Raw genomic sequence first — 18,565 nt, forward strand, 5'->3', positions numbered from 1 at the left:
TATTAGCACAGAAGTTGTCAGATGAACAAAACCCCATCAGTAAAAAGTTGGTTGAAAGTCTTGTCCTTTACAGGAACTACATATTTAGATGACTAGTTTGTTTTATTTTCCTTCCTGTCCCAACACAGGATCCCAAGTTGCAAGAGAAGGCAGACACACAATGTTGCTGAAATGAGAACTATGTCCTGTGATGGACCCAGGTCACCACCATCATGGGATTTTTGTCTTAGGCTCTGAAGCAGAACTCAAATTGCAAAAGCACACAGACAAACAAAAGCCCCACCACACCAAAGTTTGTAGAAATATGCTACTAGTAAACTACAAAGAGCGTAGGCTGCTATGCTGGAACAATTTTAAAACTGTTATCAACTCACAAACAATGAGTGTCATCTTATAGCCAAAGTTTCTGAATTGAGGTCTCCATTTCATGAAAGTATGTGTACACCTAGATTAAAATAGTGTGAGATAAAAAAAAAAAACATTCAAATTTATGCTGTGAAATGGGAATCATCAACATTTAAGAAGATTAAAGTCTTCATAAATTGTATGAACTTCAGGTGTTATCAAAATTTAAAACTTAGTAGGACGATCATGTTTTAGATACTGATGTCATCTGTTGATGTAAAAAGAATCTTGGAAAAATACATGGCAGTATCACATACACCTTTAAATAATTTAAAGACTAGGTAATACTTTGTAATATAATAATTTGTTCCAAGTAGAAGCCTATGTTTATCAATATTAGCTACTTTAGGCAAAATATTTCTTTCGTATTCCATCTTTCAGGTGCAGGTTTCCTTTGACTTAACAGAAACCCTAATTTGTATTCCAGGATGTCAGAAAAATATCAGGAACACTGTGGGAAGCGATACCCAGTTGCAGTAAGAATCATGGCAAAATGGTTAGCAGTTGCCACAGGGCAACATATTCAGGGCAAGTAAATTTGAAGAAAATACACTTTGCTGAAATAATTGCTAAGGTGTAGTTTTAGTCCAAAAGCCAAAGACGGAAGTAAAGTCCCTCTTTACATTGACTTTTAACTCTTGTCCATCATGCCTGACAGAAATTTTGGACAATTTTTGTAATTTTAACCCAAAGGCCAAATACAGATGTAAAGTCTCTCTTTACATTGAGTTTTAACTTTTGTCAATCATCGTTGACAGAAATTTTGGACTGTTAAATTTGATTCACCTTACGACAACCTTGTATATAATTATGTAGAGTTTCTCAATACATCACTAGTGACAAACATATTTATGAGCGACAGGTGCTTGTCAGTAAAGCCCCCAGAAAAAAGAACAATAAGCTATGGACAGGGTGTAAGCTATGGACAAGGGGTAAGGTATGGACAAGGGTAAAGTATGGACAGGGAGTACCTGAGCCCCATTTTCAGTGCCATTAATCCTGCTTGTCCCCCCAGCTGATTTCATGTACCACAACAGCGCCAGCAGGGAGACCTCAGTCGGTTCACAACACATGTTTAGCTGCACAAGTTCCCGACCCAAATAGCGACCACCCCTGAAACCACATAAGAACATGCCGACTGTTGTCATCTCTCTGGTCATCTGTCTCTCAGGATTAGTCAGTAGTCAGTCATATGGTGTCTGTCACATGGTGTTCATCACATGGTGTTCTACATGGTGTCCATCACATGGTATCCAGATACATGCTATCAAGGGTATTGTATAGTTTCAAGTTTATACTGTAGAAAGAGTGAATGACTATCTTTAAGCAACATTCCAGCTGGCAGCAGTCTGTAAATAATCAAGACCAGACAATCCAGTCGTTAACAGCATGAACATCGATTTACGCAATTGGGAACCGATGACGTGTCAACCAAGTCAGCGAGCCTGACCATCCAATGCCAGAAGTCGAGTCAATATATGTACCCTTCACAGGTCAAAGTACGTAAAAGGAGTCATGTAAGTCATGTGGAGTCATGACAGCCATAAGATGTCATGTGAGTCAAATGGAGTCATGGAGTCATAAGGAGTTATGGGAGTCAAGGTGTCATGTGAGTCATAAGGAGTCATGTGAGTCAAAAGGAGTGATGGGAGTCATGAGAAGTCATGTGAGGCAGAGGGAGTCATGATTCATAGTGAGCACATTCAAATTCCCCTATGAAGCTATGAAGGAGAAAAGGGCAGTTGCACACTTGAATATATGAACACTTGGCAAATGCTAAAATCCATGAGATTGTTTCTCGGGCCCATTCTAATGATCACTGAAATTCACACTAAGGAATTCATGGTTTTGAGAAATCACTTTTTTTAATTTCTGATCATCATTAGTTGAAAATGTGCCTGTTTTTCATGTGAAACAGACTTTTTTTGTTAAAGTTAGAGAAATGAAGCAGACAACAAACTGTGACAAGCACTTGATTGTCTCAAAGGTCAAGATGATACATGGGATGAAGATTAATTGCATACACATTTTATGTGCTAAAGGGCAACTTTGTGAGCCTTGGTTATCTCACACAGGGCTGTTTAATGAACGACACAATATAACAGACCAGAACAATCAAACAATTTCACTAAACCTACACATTTGGAAATTCTTGATTTATTTCAATTCCAGTTTCAATGATTCTATTCCAAAATACAGTTATTCCACACTGAAATGTGTGCTATTCAGAGCCAGGGTGAGTGAGTGAGTGAGTTTAGTTTTACGCCGCCCTCAGCAATATTCCAGCTATATGGCGGCGGTCTGTAAATAATCGAGTCTGGACCAGACAATCCAGTCATCAACAACATGAGCATCGATCAGCGCAACTGGGAATCAATGACATGTGTCAACCAAGTCAACAAGCCTGACAACCAGATTTCAATAGTCGCCTCTTACGACAAGCATTGTCGCCTTTTTTGGCAAGCATGGGTTGCTGAAGGCCTATTCTACCCCAGAACCTTCACGGGTCTCAGAGCCAGGAAATGGTGGAAAATCAGTTCCACGTTAAATGATGTCAGTGAGTGGGAGTATGATTAACTGTGAAGGTATATCACAGGGTATTGCACAATCTGGAATATATACACCAATTCCTGAACTCTGTCCTTGAAATCACTAACTATATGGTAACTGCTTTATCAGAGATAACAATACGCCTTTACCCATAGCTTCCTCAAACCAAGATTATATAAATATGATGCTTTAGAAGGTTATAAATATAAGGTTAGGTTGAAAAGGTGATGAATTATATCTGAAAATATTGGATCCCATGACAGAAACTGGATGGTCACATGATGCCCAGCGCCCAAGGGAAGGTTGTTGACTAAGTCCATTTTCCACCTTGCTGGACCAGCTGAAATTTTGTTTTTGGATCACCAGGGGCTACTATGAGTGGTGTCCATTCTTTGATCTCCTCACCAATCAGACTTCTCTTCTCATTTTGCGAACATTTGCTTAAACAAACCCAAAAAGTCCCCAGTAGAGACCATCTGACCGATACTGAGGATGTGAACAGAAATAATCAGTGCCAAAACATAGCACACTGAATGAAAATATGCAAAAACTGGAAACTATCTGTTGGTTGATTAAATTATGAATGCTAGTATATGAGGCCAAAATATAAGTCAGAGGTTGTGAAACTGGGCTGACGTAGTCAAGCCTACTCTTTTCCCTTGGGTAGATGGACTGAGAGGATTAAGGTGAGAAAAAGCTGAAGGATTAACAGGATTCACCTGTCCCCCATTTTCAGTTGAGAAAATTCTGCCGGTTCCTCCACAGTTGGCAATATACCACAGAAACCCAAGGGCAGAGACTTCCGAGGGTTCTGAGGTGACGCACACATTTACAATCATTTTCATGAACGACCTCAACGATCTATAATATCAAATAAAAACATCATACCTTCATTATATGATATGCAGAAATACAATGTTCTCATTTTTTTCTGATAGGATCTTTGGGTAAAAACTGGTTCAGAAATGTTTACCAGTCATGATGAATCAAGTAAAGCAGAGACAGCATCTGACATCAAAAACCTGTCATCCCTACATGAAAATTGTCGAGTGCCAGAAAAAACAAAGGATGATAGCACAAACAACCAAAGCACTATCAGCAAATCAGCACTCATTTTAAAATTTTTTGAAATGCATCACCCCATCTCTTCTGCTCTTACTCCACTGATTAATTTCAGCAGACATTGTGGGTTACATGCACTGCTTGCAGCTTCCTCAAACCAAGATTATATAAATATGATTCTTTAGAAGGTTATAAATAAAAATATAACAAACATATATATCAAAAATAACTGGAAAGAAACTGTTTAACAAATGGAAGGAAAGAGGTCAACTCTCAGGTTGTTAGGTTGAAAAGGTGATGAATTATATCTGAAAATATTGGATCCCATGACAGAAACTGGATGGTCACATGATGCCCAGCGCCCAAGGGAAGGTTGTTGACTAAGTCCATTTTCCACCTTGCTGGACCAGCTGAAATTTTGTTTTTGGATCACCAGGGGCTACTATGAGTGGTGTCCATTCTTTGATCTCCTCACCAATCAGACTTCTCTTCTCATTTTGCGAACATTTGCTTAAACAAACCCAAAAAGTCCCCAGTAGAGACCATCTGACCGATACTGAGGATGTGAACAGAAATAATCAGTGCCAAAACATAGCACACTGAATGAAAATATGCAAAAACTGGAAACTATCTGTTGGTTGATTAAATTATGAATACTAGTATATGAGGCCAAAATATAAGTCAGAGGTTGTGAAACTGGGCTGACGTAGTCAAGCCTACTCTTTTCCCTTGGGTAGATGGACTGAGAGGATTAAGGTGAGAAAAAGCTGAAGGATTAACAGGATTCACCTGTCCCCCATTTTCAGTTGAGAAAATTCTGCCGGTTCCTCCACAGTTGGCAATATACCACAGAAACCCAAGGGCAGAGACTTCCGAGGGTTCTGAGGTGACGCACACATTTACAATCATTTTCATGAACGACCTCAACGATCTATAATATCAAATAAAAACATCATACCTTCATTATATGATATGCAGAAATACAATGTTCTCATTTTTTTCTGATAGGATCTTTGGGTAAAAACTGGTTCAGAAATGTTTACCAGTCATGATGAATCAAGTAAAGCAGAGACAGCATCTGACATCAAAAACCTGTCATCCCTACATGAAAATTGTCGGGTGCCAGAAAAAACAAAGGATGATAGCACAAACAACCAAAGCACTATCAGCAAATCAGCACTCATTTTAAAATTTTTTTAAATCCATCACCCCATCTCTTCTGCTCTTACTCCACTGATAAATTTCAGCAGACATTGTGGGTTACATGTATCGAGAAGAGACTTTTTACGGGTAGCCTTGTGGTTAAAGCGTTCACTCGTCACACGGAAGACTCAGGTTCAGTTTCTCTCATTGGCATGTTTGAAGTCCATTTCTGGTATCGTTTGGAATGCTGTTGCTGGAATGTGGCTAAATGTGATGTAAAACTAAGCTCACTTGCTCTCATGTTCCTATGCTACTGCTTGGTGCTGGCTTGGTGGTTAAAGAGTATGCTCATCACGCCGAATTCAACACCCGACATAATCCAAAGTGTGAAACTTACATTTTGTAATTGTACTCGCTGAACCAGACCCTGCGTTTCCAGACTCAGAGGGCGAATTTTCAAACCATTCCAATAGATTTCAATCGAAAAATGATCCAGTTATTAGGACGGAACGATCTGTGCATACGTGCATGTGTATATGCCACGTCAATACTGTTTACCACACGACTATGTGATTTCATTCTGAATCTAAGCTTACTTCTTTGAAGTGGGAAGATGGGTGGTGCCATTTTTAAGGATCACTGAGTGTTTTTCAAGATCAATTCTTAGGACCAATAAACCATTGAGATAAACAGTGACCATAAATCAGATATGGTTCATTGGTGTAAAACTGGATGGAGTTGTTTGTATTTTGCCAATAAACCAAATCAATGTCTCTTGTATTTCAAGAACTCAAGCACTGTCGAACTGTTCTTGGAAGTAACAACATGGCAAATAGCATCTCAATGAAACCATGTAAACCGCCAGCTGTTATTGACTAGTTATTGCAACCTTTCAAACTTAAAGCAAGGCATGAGACACACAGGGATTATCTGGACCTGCTCAAAGTTAGCTAATGTAATAAAAACTTCCCAGAATTTAATTACTTTTTTACCCAATGTATGTTAATATGCATAGCAAATAGCTACTTTGTTAGTTTGTAGAAAATCCTAGTTTTAATGTAGGACTACCTCTAGATCTAAGAAAATGAGCAAACATGCCAATTTTGCCAGCCAGGGACACTTAAGGACCATTCATAATTTATGGCTAGTTGAGGTGATGACTGATTTTTGGGTGACATACAATGTGCATCCCCCTTTCATTTTTCCCTTCCCCTTTCTCCATCCCCACCCCCAACAAAAATTTTAAAAATATGTCTTGTACAAAATCAATGACCCTGCAGGTGCATGTGTTAAACATGGATGTCCTCCCTAAAGTACCTTCCCAGAACAAAATGGACGACCCCAGGATTATCTCCCGCCCACCCTAAAATCATCACCACACCCCCATATCACCTCATATTTATGAATGAGTCCTTACTTTGAAATCATGAATACATCCCTGACTTGGACATCATAAAACACATTAGCATCAAAGCATGAAGGCAGATGGATTGTTAGATATGAAAGGATTATTATGAGAGAAAGAGGAAGGATAAACAGATTTGAATTCACCTGTCCCCCATTTTCAGTTGAGAAAATTCTGCCGGTTCCCCCACAGTTGGCAATATACCACAGAAACCAGAGGGCAGAGACTTCGGTGGGTTCCGAGGTCACGTTTACATTTACGAACATTTTCATGAACGACTTCAAGGCTCTACAATATCAGATAAAAAGATATACTTTCATTACACTGAGTGAGTGAGTTTAGTTTAAATAATCGAGTCTGGACCAGACAATCCAGTGACCAACAACATGAGCATCGATCTGCACAACTGGGGACTGATGACATGTGTCAACCAAGCCAGCGAGCCTGACCACTCGATCCCGTTAGTCGCCTCTTCCGACAAGCATAGTTGCCTTTTATGCCAAGCATGGTTTGCTGAAGGCCTATTCCACCCCGGGACCTTCACGGGTCATACCGTCATTACAGATGGTGCAAGAACAAACATTATTTTCCGATTTTTCAATGATAAAATCATGGTTGAAAATGGTTCTGAAACGTTTACCAATGACGATGGTTATGAACAATTTTTTTCAAATTACAGTGTACAACTTTTTCCATCCTGAAATGTTTAGAGTTTGCTTTCGGGCATACATTTCAGAGTGAGTTTATGTTCAGGCTGTTCTGAGCAGTGTTTCAGCTGTTCCAGCACGCTATTTTAATTTGGGTCAAAAGTCTAAAGTGAAGGAGGTGGAGGACGCATACCGCATATGCAGAAGTCATGAATGTGGTGGTGAAAAGTCAAGGATAATATTGGGCAATCTGTCCAAATCACACATACATTTAACATAATAATATAAAATGGCTTTTTATGAAGTGCCTGTGTCCATGCACCACCTGTGAGGCACTAGAGTTAACAGTCATATGACTCATCCCACCAGGTACCCATTCACTGCTGGGTGAACAGAGGCATTTATGTTTAATGAAAGTTCATGACACCTTGCTTTTGCAACTGAAAAGAAATGTTTCACACAACTTCAAAAAGGTGTATACATGAAAAACGGCTTCCACGATCCACATACAACATGACTTATGACATAGCACAAACATACATCTGACACTTGTTCAACTGGAACCTTAGTTTCCATTAACAGGTTGTTTGTAAGATGTTGGAGACAGGACGAATAATTTGCAATGCTTGGTTTCCAGATTAACAAGATTCAACTCTACAACATTTCACTGTGCACAAGACGTACTTCCACAAATATCTTTAAACATGAAGAAAACAAGCAAATAACAATATCAACAAAATAAATCATTACTAACTTATCTCCAAAAAAAATACATTAAATAAAGTAAACAAGTGCACTGAACGTGTATAAATATTTCCGACAATTATATCACAGTATTACAAACCCAAATTATAGAAATGAATCTCAAATGGACAGACAGTTTGAAACAAATATTTTAGAGGTCCAGATAAGCTGTATAAAAATTGCTTGCTTAATGAAAGAGAGGTTGGTTGCTATCAAGTTGTACTGTTAGGACTAGTTCTGTACCGTCTGCTGGGTTTGATCAGTGATGACATAAGGCAGTGCATGACCTGCTCAGTAAACTTACTCAATGACATATACTCAAAATCACCCACATATTTGAAAGCAGTACGGAACTGAAAATGAAATACCCACTCAAAATTCATAATACCCACTACAAAAAAATACTGTGGGTATAGTACCCACATGACCTAAATCTTATCTGGAGCTCTGAATATTTGACACCAGTCATTTCCAAATCATCACCTGTCCCCCGTTAGTTGTTCCGAAAATCCGGAAGGAGCCACCAGCTCCCTTAACATACCACAGAAACCATAGAGCCGATACTTCATAGGGTTCCGAGGTCACATTGACCTCGATAAACTCACGGCCAAACGAGTTAGCAGCTCTGTGTCCGGAGAGGAAAATTGACAGAAAGAAACAATCTATAATTTAAGCTTCAGTGCAACAACTTCGGAATACAAAACAGTCAGATACTATTTGACTCATTTTGACAACTGAAACTAAAATTGGTCAAAAATTTGTATTGTGAACGAATACTGAAATCTTTCTTAATTTTGTTTCTTTTTGTATAACGTTTGCAGCTCTGTTGCTGTTTTCATATTGAGTGTGTTGGGTTCAGTTAATCTGCTTTGGGTAAGAATCTCTGTAATATGTAATGTAATTTCTACTCTAATCAATGTAAAATTTTGCTCAGTATGATAACCATAGACACCCTCTTTGAGTATGCCTGAACAATTCCACTTGTTACAGAGCGCTAAAGCCATTTGCAGCCATGCTTGTCTGCATATTCACCTACACATCGGGAATCTACAAAAATCAATATCTACACATATTTTTAATAGACTATTCAGCAAGAAGACACCGAATCAATGTATGGAGATTAACATTAGTTCCAGTTTGGAGGCCTCATTTACATATGCATCAGATCAGGATATAAAAGTTTACAGGATCTGATGAACGCAACGATGACTCTACTCATTACAGAATACAGTCGTGCAGGAGAAATATGTGGTACATAATGACAAACTGACAATGACATCTGGCTGACGAAGAGAAAAGGACATGACCTTGACCTCAGGTGTTTCTTGTTTAATTGAAAATTAATTTAGTATTGTGAGCAGAGACTCCTATATATTTAGAAATAATGTAGCATATAATGAAACAGGGGACGACATCTGGCTGACGAACACGAAAGGACACGACCTTGACAAGGTCATGGTCATGTCCTTTCTTGTCCTGACCTTCACTCAAGAAAGTGGCAGCTGTTCAAGTATTGTGAGTAGATATTAAGCCCCAGTTCTTCTTGTAGCCATTTGAAAAGCATGAAACCACAAAGACACAATGAATGATAGGTCTCACCTTGTCCAGCAATGTTTATCAAAAAATTGCTGCATCGTCATGTTGTCCCACTCCGCTGCATGAGGAGCACTCCATGGAGCATCCAGGGGAATCTGAAACAGACAGCTAGTTGTAAATAATGAGAAGTCTTATAATACACATATCTCTACATAACTATGCATGCTCAAAGCACTAACAACCGTGTAAGTCAAGCTGTGGGTTAGGTGCTGGAAGGTTATAGTCACATGACTTTATCCAAACTAGTACCCATTTTCTGAAACTTGCCTAAGATGAGACCACATGTATCACAAGTACTTTGTTGTGGGGCAGGACAAAACTCTAGCACTCTTGGGAACTGTCAGCGCTCACCATTGTTTAACTTCAACTAATTCGAGACCACAGCTCTTTGCACAGGACCACACACCCCACAAATGAGATGGACTCCTTTCACAGAGTCATCATGGACAACCTTAGTGTTGAGATCGCGTTGAGGAATATGGAGTCTTTGATTGTTATCCCAAAGACGATGGGCCCCATTCCACAAAGCAGTTGTTGTGCTATGCAAATTTTAAGTCTGTATTCAAGTGTTGGGAGTTACGCCCACTTTGGGTTTTGCCGAATGAGAGCCTGTTGTTGACAATGAACTCTCCGGAGATGGACCCCACCCCACGCATCAATTGTACTGACATGACAGTCATAAAGCTATGTTCCAGTACAGGAGTTATGCCTATCTTAACGCTGAGACATCTATGTGGAATGAGGGCCTGATCGTGACCCAAAAACCTCCGGAGATGTAACCAACACCTCCATGCAAACATAGGCTACATCAAGGGTAAGGTTATGTTCAAGTGTGGGAGTTACGCCCACCTTTGCACTGACCGTTTTGCCGAATGAGGGCCTGTTGTTGACAATAAACCCTCCGGAGATGGACCCCACCCCACGCATAAATTGCATTGCTTTGACATTTGAAAGGCTATGTTTAAGTACGGGAGTTGTGCTTATTTTAGAGCTAAGACAGCGCTGTGGAATGAGGGCCTAATCTTGATAATAAACCCTTCGGAGATGTAATTAACTCCATAACGCAATAATAGCACTAATATCAATTGTGAGGCCATGTTCACATGTGGGAGTTACGCCCACCTTCTACCAAGACTGTTTTGTGGAATGAGGGGCTGTTCTTGACAATAATCCCAGTGGGTATGGACCAGCATAGAACAATCATAACTAACTTATCACTAGAGCTGTAACGTTATTTGTAGTGTCGATATTCCTGATACTTTAACAGACAATAAATATATTGATACGTTATTTTGTACCGTGCTACATATCATTGACCTTGAAAATGTTCATTTCCACTACAACTTGACGGTTATGTCAAAATTTACTGGATACGAAAGAATACATTTTTTACAGAAATAACCAAAGATAGCATATCACCGTATGCATCACACTGAATCATATCATTCCAATATATATATCGCAATACATATCATGTCATGAATTTTCTGCATCATCACACCTCTACTTAACACTGAGACCACGGGGGAGCTATCAGGGTGAAAGAAAACCGGACTCCTGCAATAATGTACAGCATTCAGCCTCTTAATAAGAAATTCAAGACCAGGTTGGGGTGTAATGGAACAACATACTCTAAACTGTCTTATTTCCACAGCTTTGAATTTTCGCAAGTGATCGTCACTAAACCTTTTCGCGCCTTCCCATTTTCGCAAGGTGCTAGTTGTCGTACATCAGCAATTATCTCAGACATTAGCCATAAAAAAGACCGGTCTCGTGATGAGCATGTGATCTTGTTACAGAGGGCGTCTCTGAATGTTTTTACACGACACGCAGGTGCATGATCACTGACTTGTTACAAAATGAACAGATTTGCATACTGATCTAAAAACAAATGTAATTGATTTCAAAACTAATCCTAATCCTGTCAGAGGATCAGTAAGTGACATGTGATTGAGCCATGTTAATCCAGATTAGCCCAGCGGTGACACGTGATTGAGCAATAACATCTGTATTGTTTTTATGTTGCTGACTGATCTAAACAAGAGTCATTAGAAGATGATATATACCCCCAGCCCCCACATATCTGAAAGGACAAATCATCAGACAGTTACTTGATGTTTTCTTAGATTAAGTTTGAATCGTTTCCATGGAAGTCATGGAAAACATAAATGCCATATATCTGTAAACAGTAAAAGGCACTACTTCAAGACCTGTCTCATAAAAGATCTGTAGAAAGATATCAAATGGTTTTCAAGTTCTCCGGAAATGAAGCCAATCCCTCCCTTTTGAGACTAAGTCAGAAAATAGAAAAATAGAAATGCATCACTTTGTGGTCTGTCTCACATATCTGCCAAGTTTTGCTGAAAGTTTTCGAGTTGTGCTCCAGAAACAAAGTCCATCCCTCCATTTTGAAATAAAGTCAGAATCGTTTCTGTGGAAACTGGGAAAATGATAAATCACAAATACCTGGACATAGCAAAAGGCACCACTTTAGGTCCTGATTGATATATCTACGAAGTTTTACAGAAAAATACTGAAAGGGTTTTGAGTTCTGCTCCAGAACCAAAGCCCAAACTCTCCATTTTGAGTCCAAAATGTTTCCATAAAAACCAAGAAAATCAAAAAACACAAAAACCTGTACATAGCAAGAGGCACCATTTTAGGTTCTGATTGATATATCTACCAAGTTTTCCTTAGAAAAACAAGAAAAATAAAAATGCCAAAAAATCTGTAAATAGCAAAAGGCACAACCCATCAGTCAGATTAATATATCTATCAATTTTGCTCTACAAATATTGAATGGTTTTTTAGTTATGCTCCGGAAACAAAATGATTACAGATGGACGGACGGATGGACTGACGAGGAGTCGACTAGATCCCCCCGCATTACATGCCAGGGGGATAATAAAGTGAATGATATATCTATATTATCATGTGTTTTTATTCTTGTGTCATGAAGTCTGAAGCGAAATTCGCAAAATTAAATGGTCACGAAAATTTGGCTATTTACAGTAGTTTAGAGTTCCTACCTCTTCCCCCATTTGGTCGATGGTACGAAACAAGTTGTTCATGTCAAGCCACGAGAACAGTCCTCCCATTGGTGGAAATGTTCCTTTGAATCGCTTCATACTGCCCTGTTAGGATAGAAAGATTATCATAGAGTGAGGAATACTGTATACATGGGTAGTGGAAAGAGGACACCAGGAATGGGCTTCACACATCATACCCATCGAACCTCAACATGATAAGTGATCGCTGTAATCACTAAGCGACCCCACCACCTGTGACTTTTACGTTCAATGTGTTCATTATATGTATATGCATATAAAAGAATGCACATTTTACTTTAGAATAAACACATTTAAACAAATCAGTCTAAGTAAACTTATCCTCAGTACTTTTCGTTACACTCCACTACTGAGTCTAACAAAACATTATGAGAGGTCGCGTCAGGTAACTTTGAGATTGACCAATCAGAACACAGCTTACCAAATTACCATATACTTTTTGAACTTTTTATCTCGAAAAGGTTCATACCCGAACAATTCCGAATGCTATTTAGCGTATGCTCGCTTCCGGGTGATGCACACAGCATACGTACAACCATGACAACGGTGAGTAAACAGTCGCTGAAAATGGTGTTTTTGGCAATATTCAAGGATGTCATCTTGCAGGAACATTAGCTAATGGTAACCATGTCAACAGAAACCCCAAACCCTATATACTGCAGGTCAAATAACTGTGTAATATGCTGATTTGTGTTTGTGGAGAGATCTGTGTCAGTGACCTGAATATTTTGAAAGTCCCTCTGATCCCAAAATAGTCGCCATTGTCTGATTGGTTAAATCTATTTATCCGTCTCGTCTTACCTGACACGACCTTCTACTAGGTTTTGTTAGACTCAGTGGTGGAGCGTAACGAAATACACTGAGACTAAGTATACTTAGACTGTTAAACAAATGTCACTAAAATCTGTTTACCCTGGAGAAGAAGGCTAAGTCTTCAACCTCGTTGGTGAGAAACGTTTTGATGCCAAACTCCCGCGCAAGTCGAAGCAGACGATTTTGTGTCGGGCCCACATAGGCCCCTCCAAGGTCAACATATCTGACCTTGTCATTCTGAAACAAATGTGTAGAAGGTAAGTTGATTCATCTGTGCTTAATGCAAACAAGAGTCATCAGAGGATGACATATCCCCCCGGCCCCCACATGTTTGAAAGGACAAATCATCAGTGACTTGATGTTTTCCTAGGTTAAGTTTGAATCGTTTCCATGGAATTCATGAAAATAAATAAATGTAAATAGCACAAGGCACCACATATATATACCAAGTTTTGCTGACAGATATTAGGAACTTTTGGAGATGTGCTCAGGAAACGAAACACACCTGTCACTTTTGAGACAAAGTCAAAATCGTTTCCAAGGAAACCGAGAAACTAAGATAACACAAAAACCTCTAAATAGCAAAAGGCACCATTTTAGCTTCTGACTGGTATATCTACCAAGTTTTGCAGAAAAATAAAGAACAGAGTTGTGCTCCGGAAACGAAGTCCATCCCTCCATTTCTAGACTAAGTCTGAAATGTTTCCATTGAAACCGAGAAAATAATGTATCACAAAAACCTGTAAGTACCGAAAGGCACCACTCTAGGTTCTGACTGATGTATGTAACAGGTTTTGCAGAAAAGTATTGAATGGTTTTTGAGTTATGCTCTGGAAATGAAGCCCATCCCTCCATTTTGAGACTAAGTCCGAAACACTTCCATGGAAACCAAGAAAATAATAAATCACAAAAACTTGCAAATAGCAAAAGGCACCACTTTGGGGTCTGCCATACATATCTATCAAGTTTTGCAGAAAAATATTGAACAGTTTTTGAGTTATGCTCCTGAAACGAAGACCATCCCTCCATTTTGAGACGAAGTCCGAAACGTTTCCATGGAAACTGAGAAAATAATAAATCACAAAAACCTGTAAATAGCAAAAGGCACCACTTTGGGATCTGCCCACATTACATGCCGGGGGGGATAAAATGCTGATAAGAGGGACAGACAACCAAGTTATGAGTTACCATGGTTACTGTGTGTGAGTGGGTGAGTTATTTGGCTGCAGTATGTAAATAATCAATATGGCTGCAGTCTGTAAATAATCAAGCATGGACCAGATAATCCTGTGATCAACAGCATGAGCATCAATCTGCACAACAATAGTTGCCTTTTATGGCAAGCATGGGTTGCTTAAGGCTTGTTCCACCCTAGACCTTCACAGGTCTGGTTAGTGTGAGGCAAGGTGAGTTGAAATCTGGTTTAACATCATATGACTATGTGCATGCATATGAATGTGCTGCTTGTACTAGCCCTGGTTTTTAAGTACTACCTCACTGAGATATTGTGCGCAGTTCAGCATATTATCACTCACATATATTACACTGACTCAGAGCCGACCAGTTCTTGCCTTACTTTATCTTACCTGCACTTCATGTGTGATGCCCATGTACTGTACATATCGATACAGCGAACGTCTAGCCAATAATCCCTTTCAATGGCTTCGAGATGACACCCTTCACACTGTATCTACTCACCTACTGTATATAACTATACAGTTTATATCCACCCTCTCATGTCTTTTATTGATATCAAGATGACATCATTGTCTTCACTGCACCTACTTGTATAGTGAATGTCCTCCCTCCGACTCGGTCCCTAGCTTCAAGGACAACAACATCAATCCCTTGTTCTCGCAGTAACTTGGCAGCAGACAAACCTGAAGGAAGCAAATGAGTCAGTCAGTGTCATCTACACCACAGCATTAATCAGCATTATGACGTCATTGATATAGCAAGGAGTCCTTGGACTTGATCTGGAACCACAATCAAGGCAAACTTGCGTGAGTGAGTGGGTGAGTGGGTGATTGAGTGAGTGAGTGAGCGAGTGACTTTCTTCTCCCAAATTGTCAACATATTCAGCATCACTACTTTGAGTTAACCGTTTTGTTGTAAGTTCACAAACTGTGACTGTGCCAAATGAAGGCAAAATTGGGATTCAAACCTGATATCACTGGATCCTGGCACAACAAAGGGAGTTGATTCTGAACACCAGATAACTAATCCTACATTCTTGCCAAATATACCAATCATTGATCTGCGAGTGAGTGAGTGAGTGAGTGAGTGAGTGAGCGAGTGAGTTTCTCAAATTGTCATCTCCCCTGTATCCATGGCTACAAAATGGCAGCAACTAACCATGCAGACTTTACAATCCTATTTTTTCTCAAGTATCTAAGAATCATGAATATATTCAAATACATAGTGTAACATCTGTACTACTAAATAATGCAAATGCACATATTTTGCCAGAATACAGCAATAGCAGATGAGTCATCAATATAATCAAGCTCTTTGCAAACTTAGACAATCATTGAAAGTACTCTTTCACGATTCCTGTTTCTTGCCTTGCTTATAACATCAACACCATGTAAAATCAATTACCATCCTGTGCCATCTTTGGTAGATCCAGTTAAATTGTAGTTTTGTAAACAGAATAACAAATTGTTTGCTTTTATATTTGGTGCTGTGACATTTTCTCTTTGTAAATGGTAGTAAAATCAAAATATGTCTTTGAAACAAAAGTCCTTTGGACCATGGACATAGAACGGCAATAAATGCAAACTTGATTTCATCAGTACATGGCTGGAATAATGTTGACAGGAAGCCCAACCCAACTCAACTCAATGTTCTACTCAAAACAGCAAAGATACTGCAGGTAAATGACTTTAAATCTGAAACTACAATCCATTGTCATCTAAAGTTAGAAAATGGACTTCACACACTGTACCCATGTGGGGAATCGATCTTGGGTCTTCGGTGTGACAAGCGAACACTTTAACCACTAGGCTACCCCACTGCCCCTGTAATGTTATAAAATAGTAGGATAGGATATTTATATAGCATACATATCGAGGCAACTAGTGCTTGCTCAAGGCGCTGACATATATTTCCCTTGATCATTGGATGTCAACATCAACAAAATACCATATACTCAATCTCAACTCCCTGGGGAGTATACAACTCTTGCTGCCTCTAGCCGCAGAGTTATTTGTAGCTGTCTCATCCAATCACAGGAAAACTGTAGCTCAAGTGGGGTTGAGCAGCATAGAGAATATGACCAGTCTTCATATATGCGAGCAAAGCGAGCAAAGGCTGGCAACACACTTCGCTCGCTTTGGTTCACTCCGCTGAGCCGGAAGCTGGCAGAGGTAATGGAGGTGAAGAACGAACTGAATACCACGAGTGGTGCTTAAAATGTTGAATAAAACATATTTCACGTGAGTAAATATTAAATATCGGGCTGGAAATCGGAGAGCACAACCTAGTGAGGAAATGGGAGTGTACCTTTCATTGTAGTGATATTTTATTTTGACACGAAAAATACTTTTTGAACCGAAGCAAGGGAAGTGTGTTGCCAACCTTTGCTTGCTTCACTCGCATATATGGAGACTGGTCATTTTCTCTATGCCACGCAACCACATTTGCGCTACAGTTTGCCTGTGATCCAATCGAAGTACACAGCTTGGTGGACTGGGACACATAGTCACAGTACTTCGTCCAAGTTTACTGCACGTTGCTGTACCTACAACTAGGTGTTTGCACGTGTTCACGTGGCCACCATCTGGTCATTTACCAACGGATTTGTGGGTTCTTTTAAGTGCACAGGGTTGTGTACTGTACACTAGGGGTTGTGACAACACTGAAAGAGTCTGCATACTAAGTCGACTCCAAGGTTTTACACCCGGTCACAGGTGGGCTCGATCCCGACACCTCAACCTCACTGGATCACTAGTCTGGGACTTTAGCCAGATCGCCACAGTAACATACAATCTGGCTGTCTGGCTGAATTAATATAACTGGATCAGCATTCCAAGAGGTTGGAAAACACAAAAAAATCTTTTTCTCTTTTGAGACAGACTTATGATACAATCCCTTGTGCTTTAGATAACAAACTCTTTTAAAAACTGACCTAAATTTCTATCTGGAGGTCAGAAAAATAGGCCAGATAGCTGCTAGATGTGTTAAAGGTATGCAGACGCGTAAGAATAGTGTTTTAAAGTTGCGTAAATTTACACTTGTCAGAGGGGTATTCAAAGTAAGTTACAAACCACCAGTTCCATTTTAGTGACAACTAGTGGCAGAGCGGGTTAGATCACTGACACTGAAGTGTGGGTCCAAATCCTGGATGGGAGGCAACCCCAAAAGTACCTGAATCTGTATTTTACAGCAAAAAACCCCACATCAGTTACAGACCATACCTCCATTGACTGAGAATTGTATCATGTATTGAATTACATGACCTAGAACCTCAAGTTACAGAGCATAATGTCTCCAGATACATGACCTACAACTTCCAGTTACAGAGCATAGTGTCTCCCTGAGAAACAGAACATAGAACCTCCAGTTACAGAGCACAGTGTCTCCAGAAACAGAACATAGAAACTCCAGTTACAGAGCACAGAGTCTTCACAGTATTCATTCAAGCATTTTAAAAAGACAATAGACCCAACCTCCAATAAACACAATCCATTACCCTAGACACACACCAACCTCACAATACCCTCACCCCAGCCCACAACACACACAATCCATTACCCTTGACACACCAACCTCACAATACCCTCACCCCAGCCCACAACACACACAATCCATTACCCTTGACACACCAACCTCACAATACCCTCACCCCAGCCCACAACACACACAATCCATTACCCTTGACACACCAACCTCACAATACCCTCACCCCAGCCCACAACACACACAATCCATTACCCTTGACACACCAACCTCACAATACCCTCACCCCAGCCCACAACACACACAATCCATTACCCTAGACACACACCAACCTCACAATACCCTCACCCCAGCCCACAACACACACAATCCATTACCCTAGACACACACCAACCTCACAATACCCTCACCCCAGCCCACAACACACACAATCCATTACCCTTGACACACCA

General features: G+C 39.8%; 1 protein-coding gene across 2 annotated transcripts in view; it reads right to left on the reverse strand.

Moving 5' to 3' along the window:
- The window catches only part of LOC137281676 (amine oxidase [flavin-containing]-like), a 47,626-nt gene that overhangs the window by 17,250 nt on the left and 11,811 nt on the right, over window positions 1–18,565 (reverse strand). The window contains exons 2-6 of one of the 2 annotated variants that reach the window (XM_067813075.1): window positions 15,219–15,313; window positions 13,533–13,670; window positions 12,582–12,686; window positions 9,556–9,647; window positions 6,712–6,853 (exon numbers count right to left, since the gene is read on the reverse strand). In XM_067813075.1, coding sequence (XP_067669176.1) covers window positions 6,712–6,853; window positions 9,556–9,647; window positions 12,582–12,686; window positions 13,533–13,670; window positions 15,219–15,313 — 572 coding nt within the window. Of the gene's footprint in view, window positions 1–6,711; window positions 6,854–8,439; window positions 8,582–9,555; window positions 9,648–12,581; window positions 12,687–13,532; window positions 13,671–15,218; window positions 15,314–18,565 lie in introns of both variants that reach the window. The other variant, XM_067813076.1, reaches the window with a different exon arrangement.

The sequence above is a fragment of the Haliotis asinina genome, chromosome 4 (genome assembly GCF_037392515.1).
Source record: "Haliotis asinina isolate JCU_RB_2024 chromosome 4, JCU_Hal_asi_v2, whole genome shotgun sequence".
In the NCBI taxonomy this organism is placed as follows: domain Eukaryota; kingdom Metazoa; phylum Mollusca; class Gastropoda; order Lepetellida; family Haliotidae; genus Haliotis; species Haliotis asinina.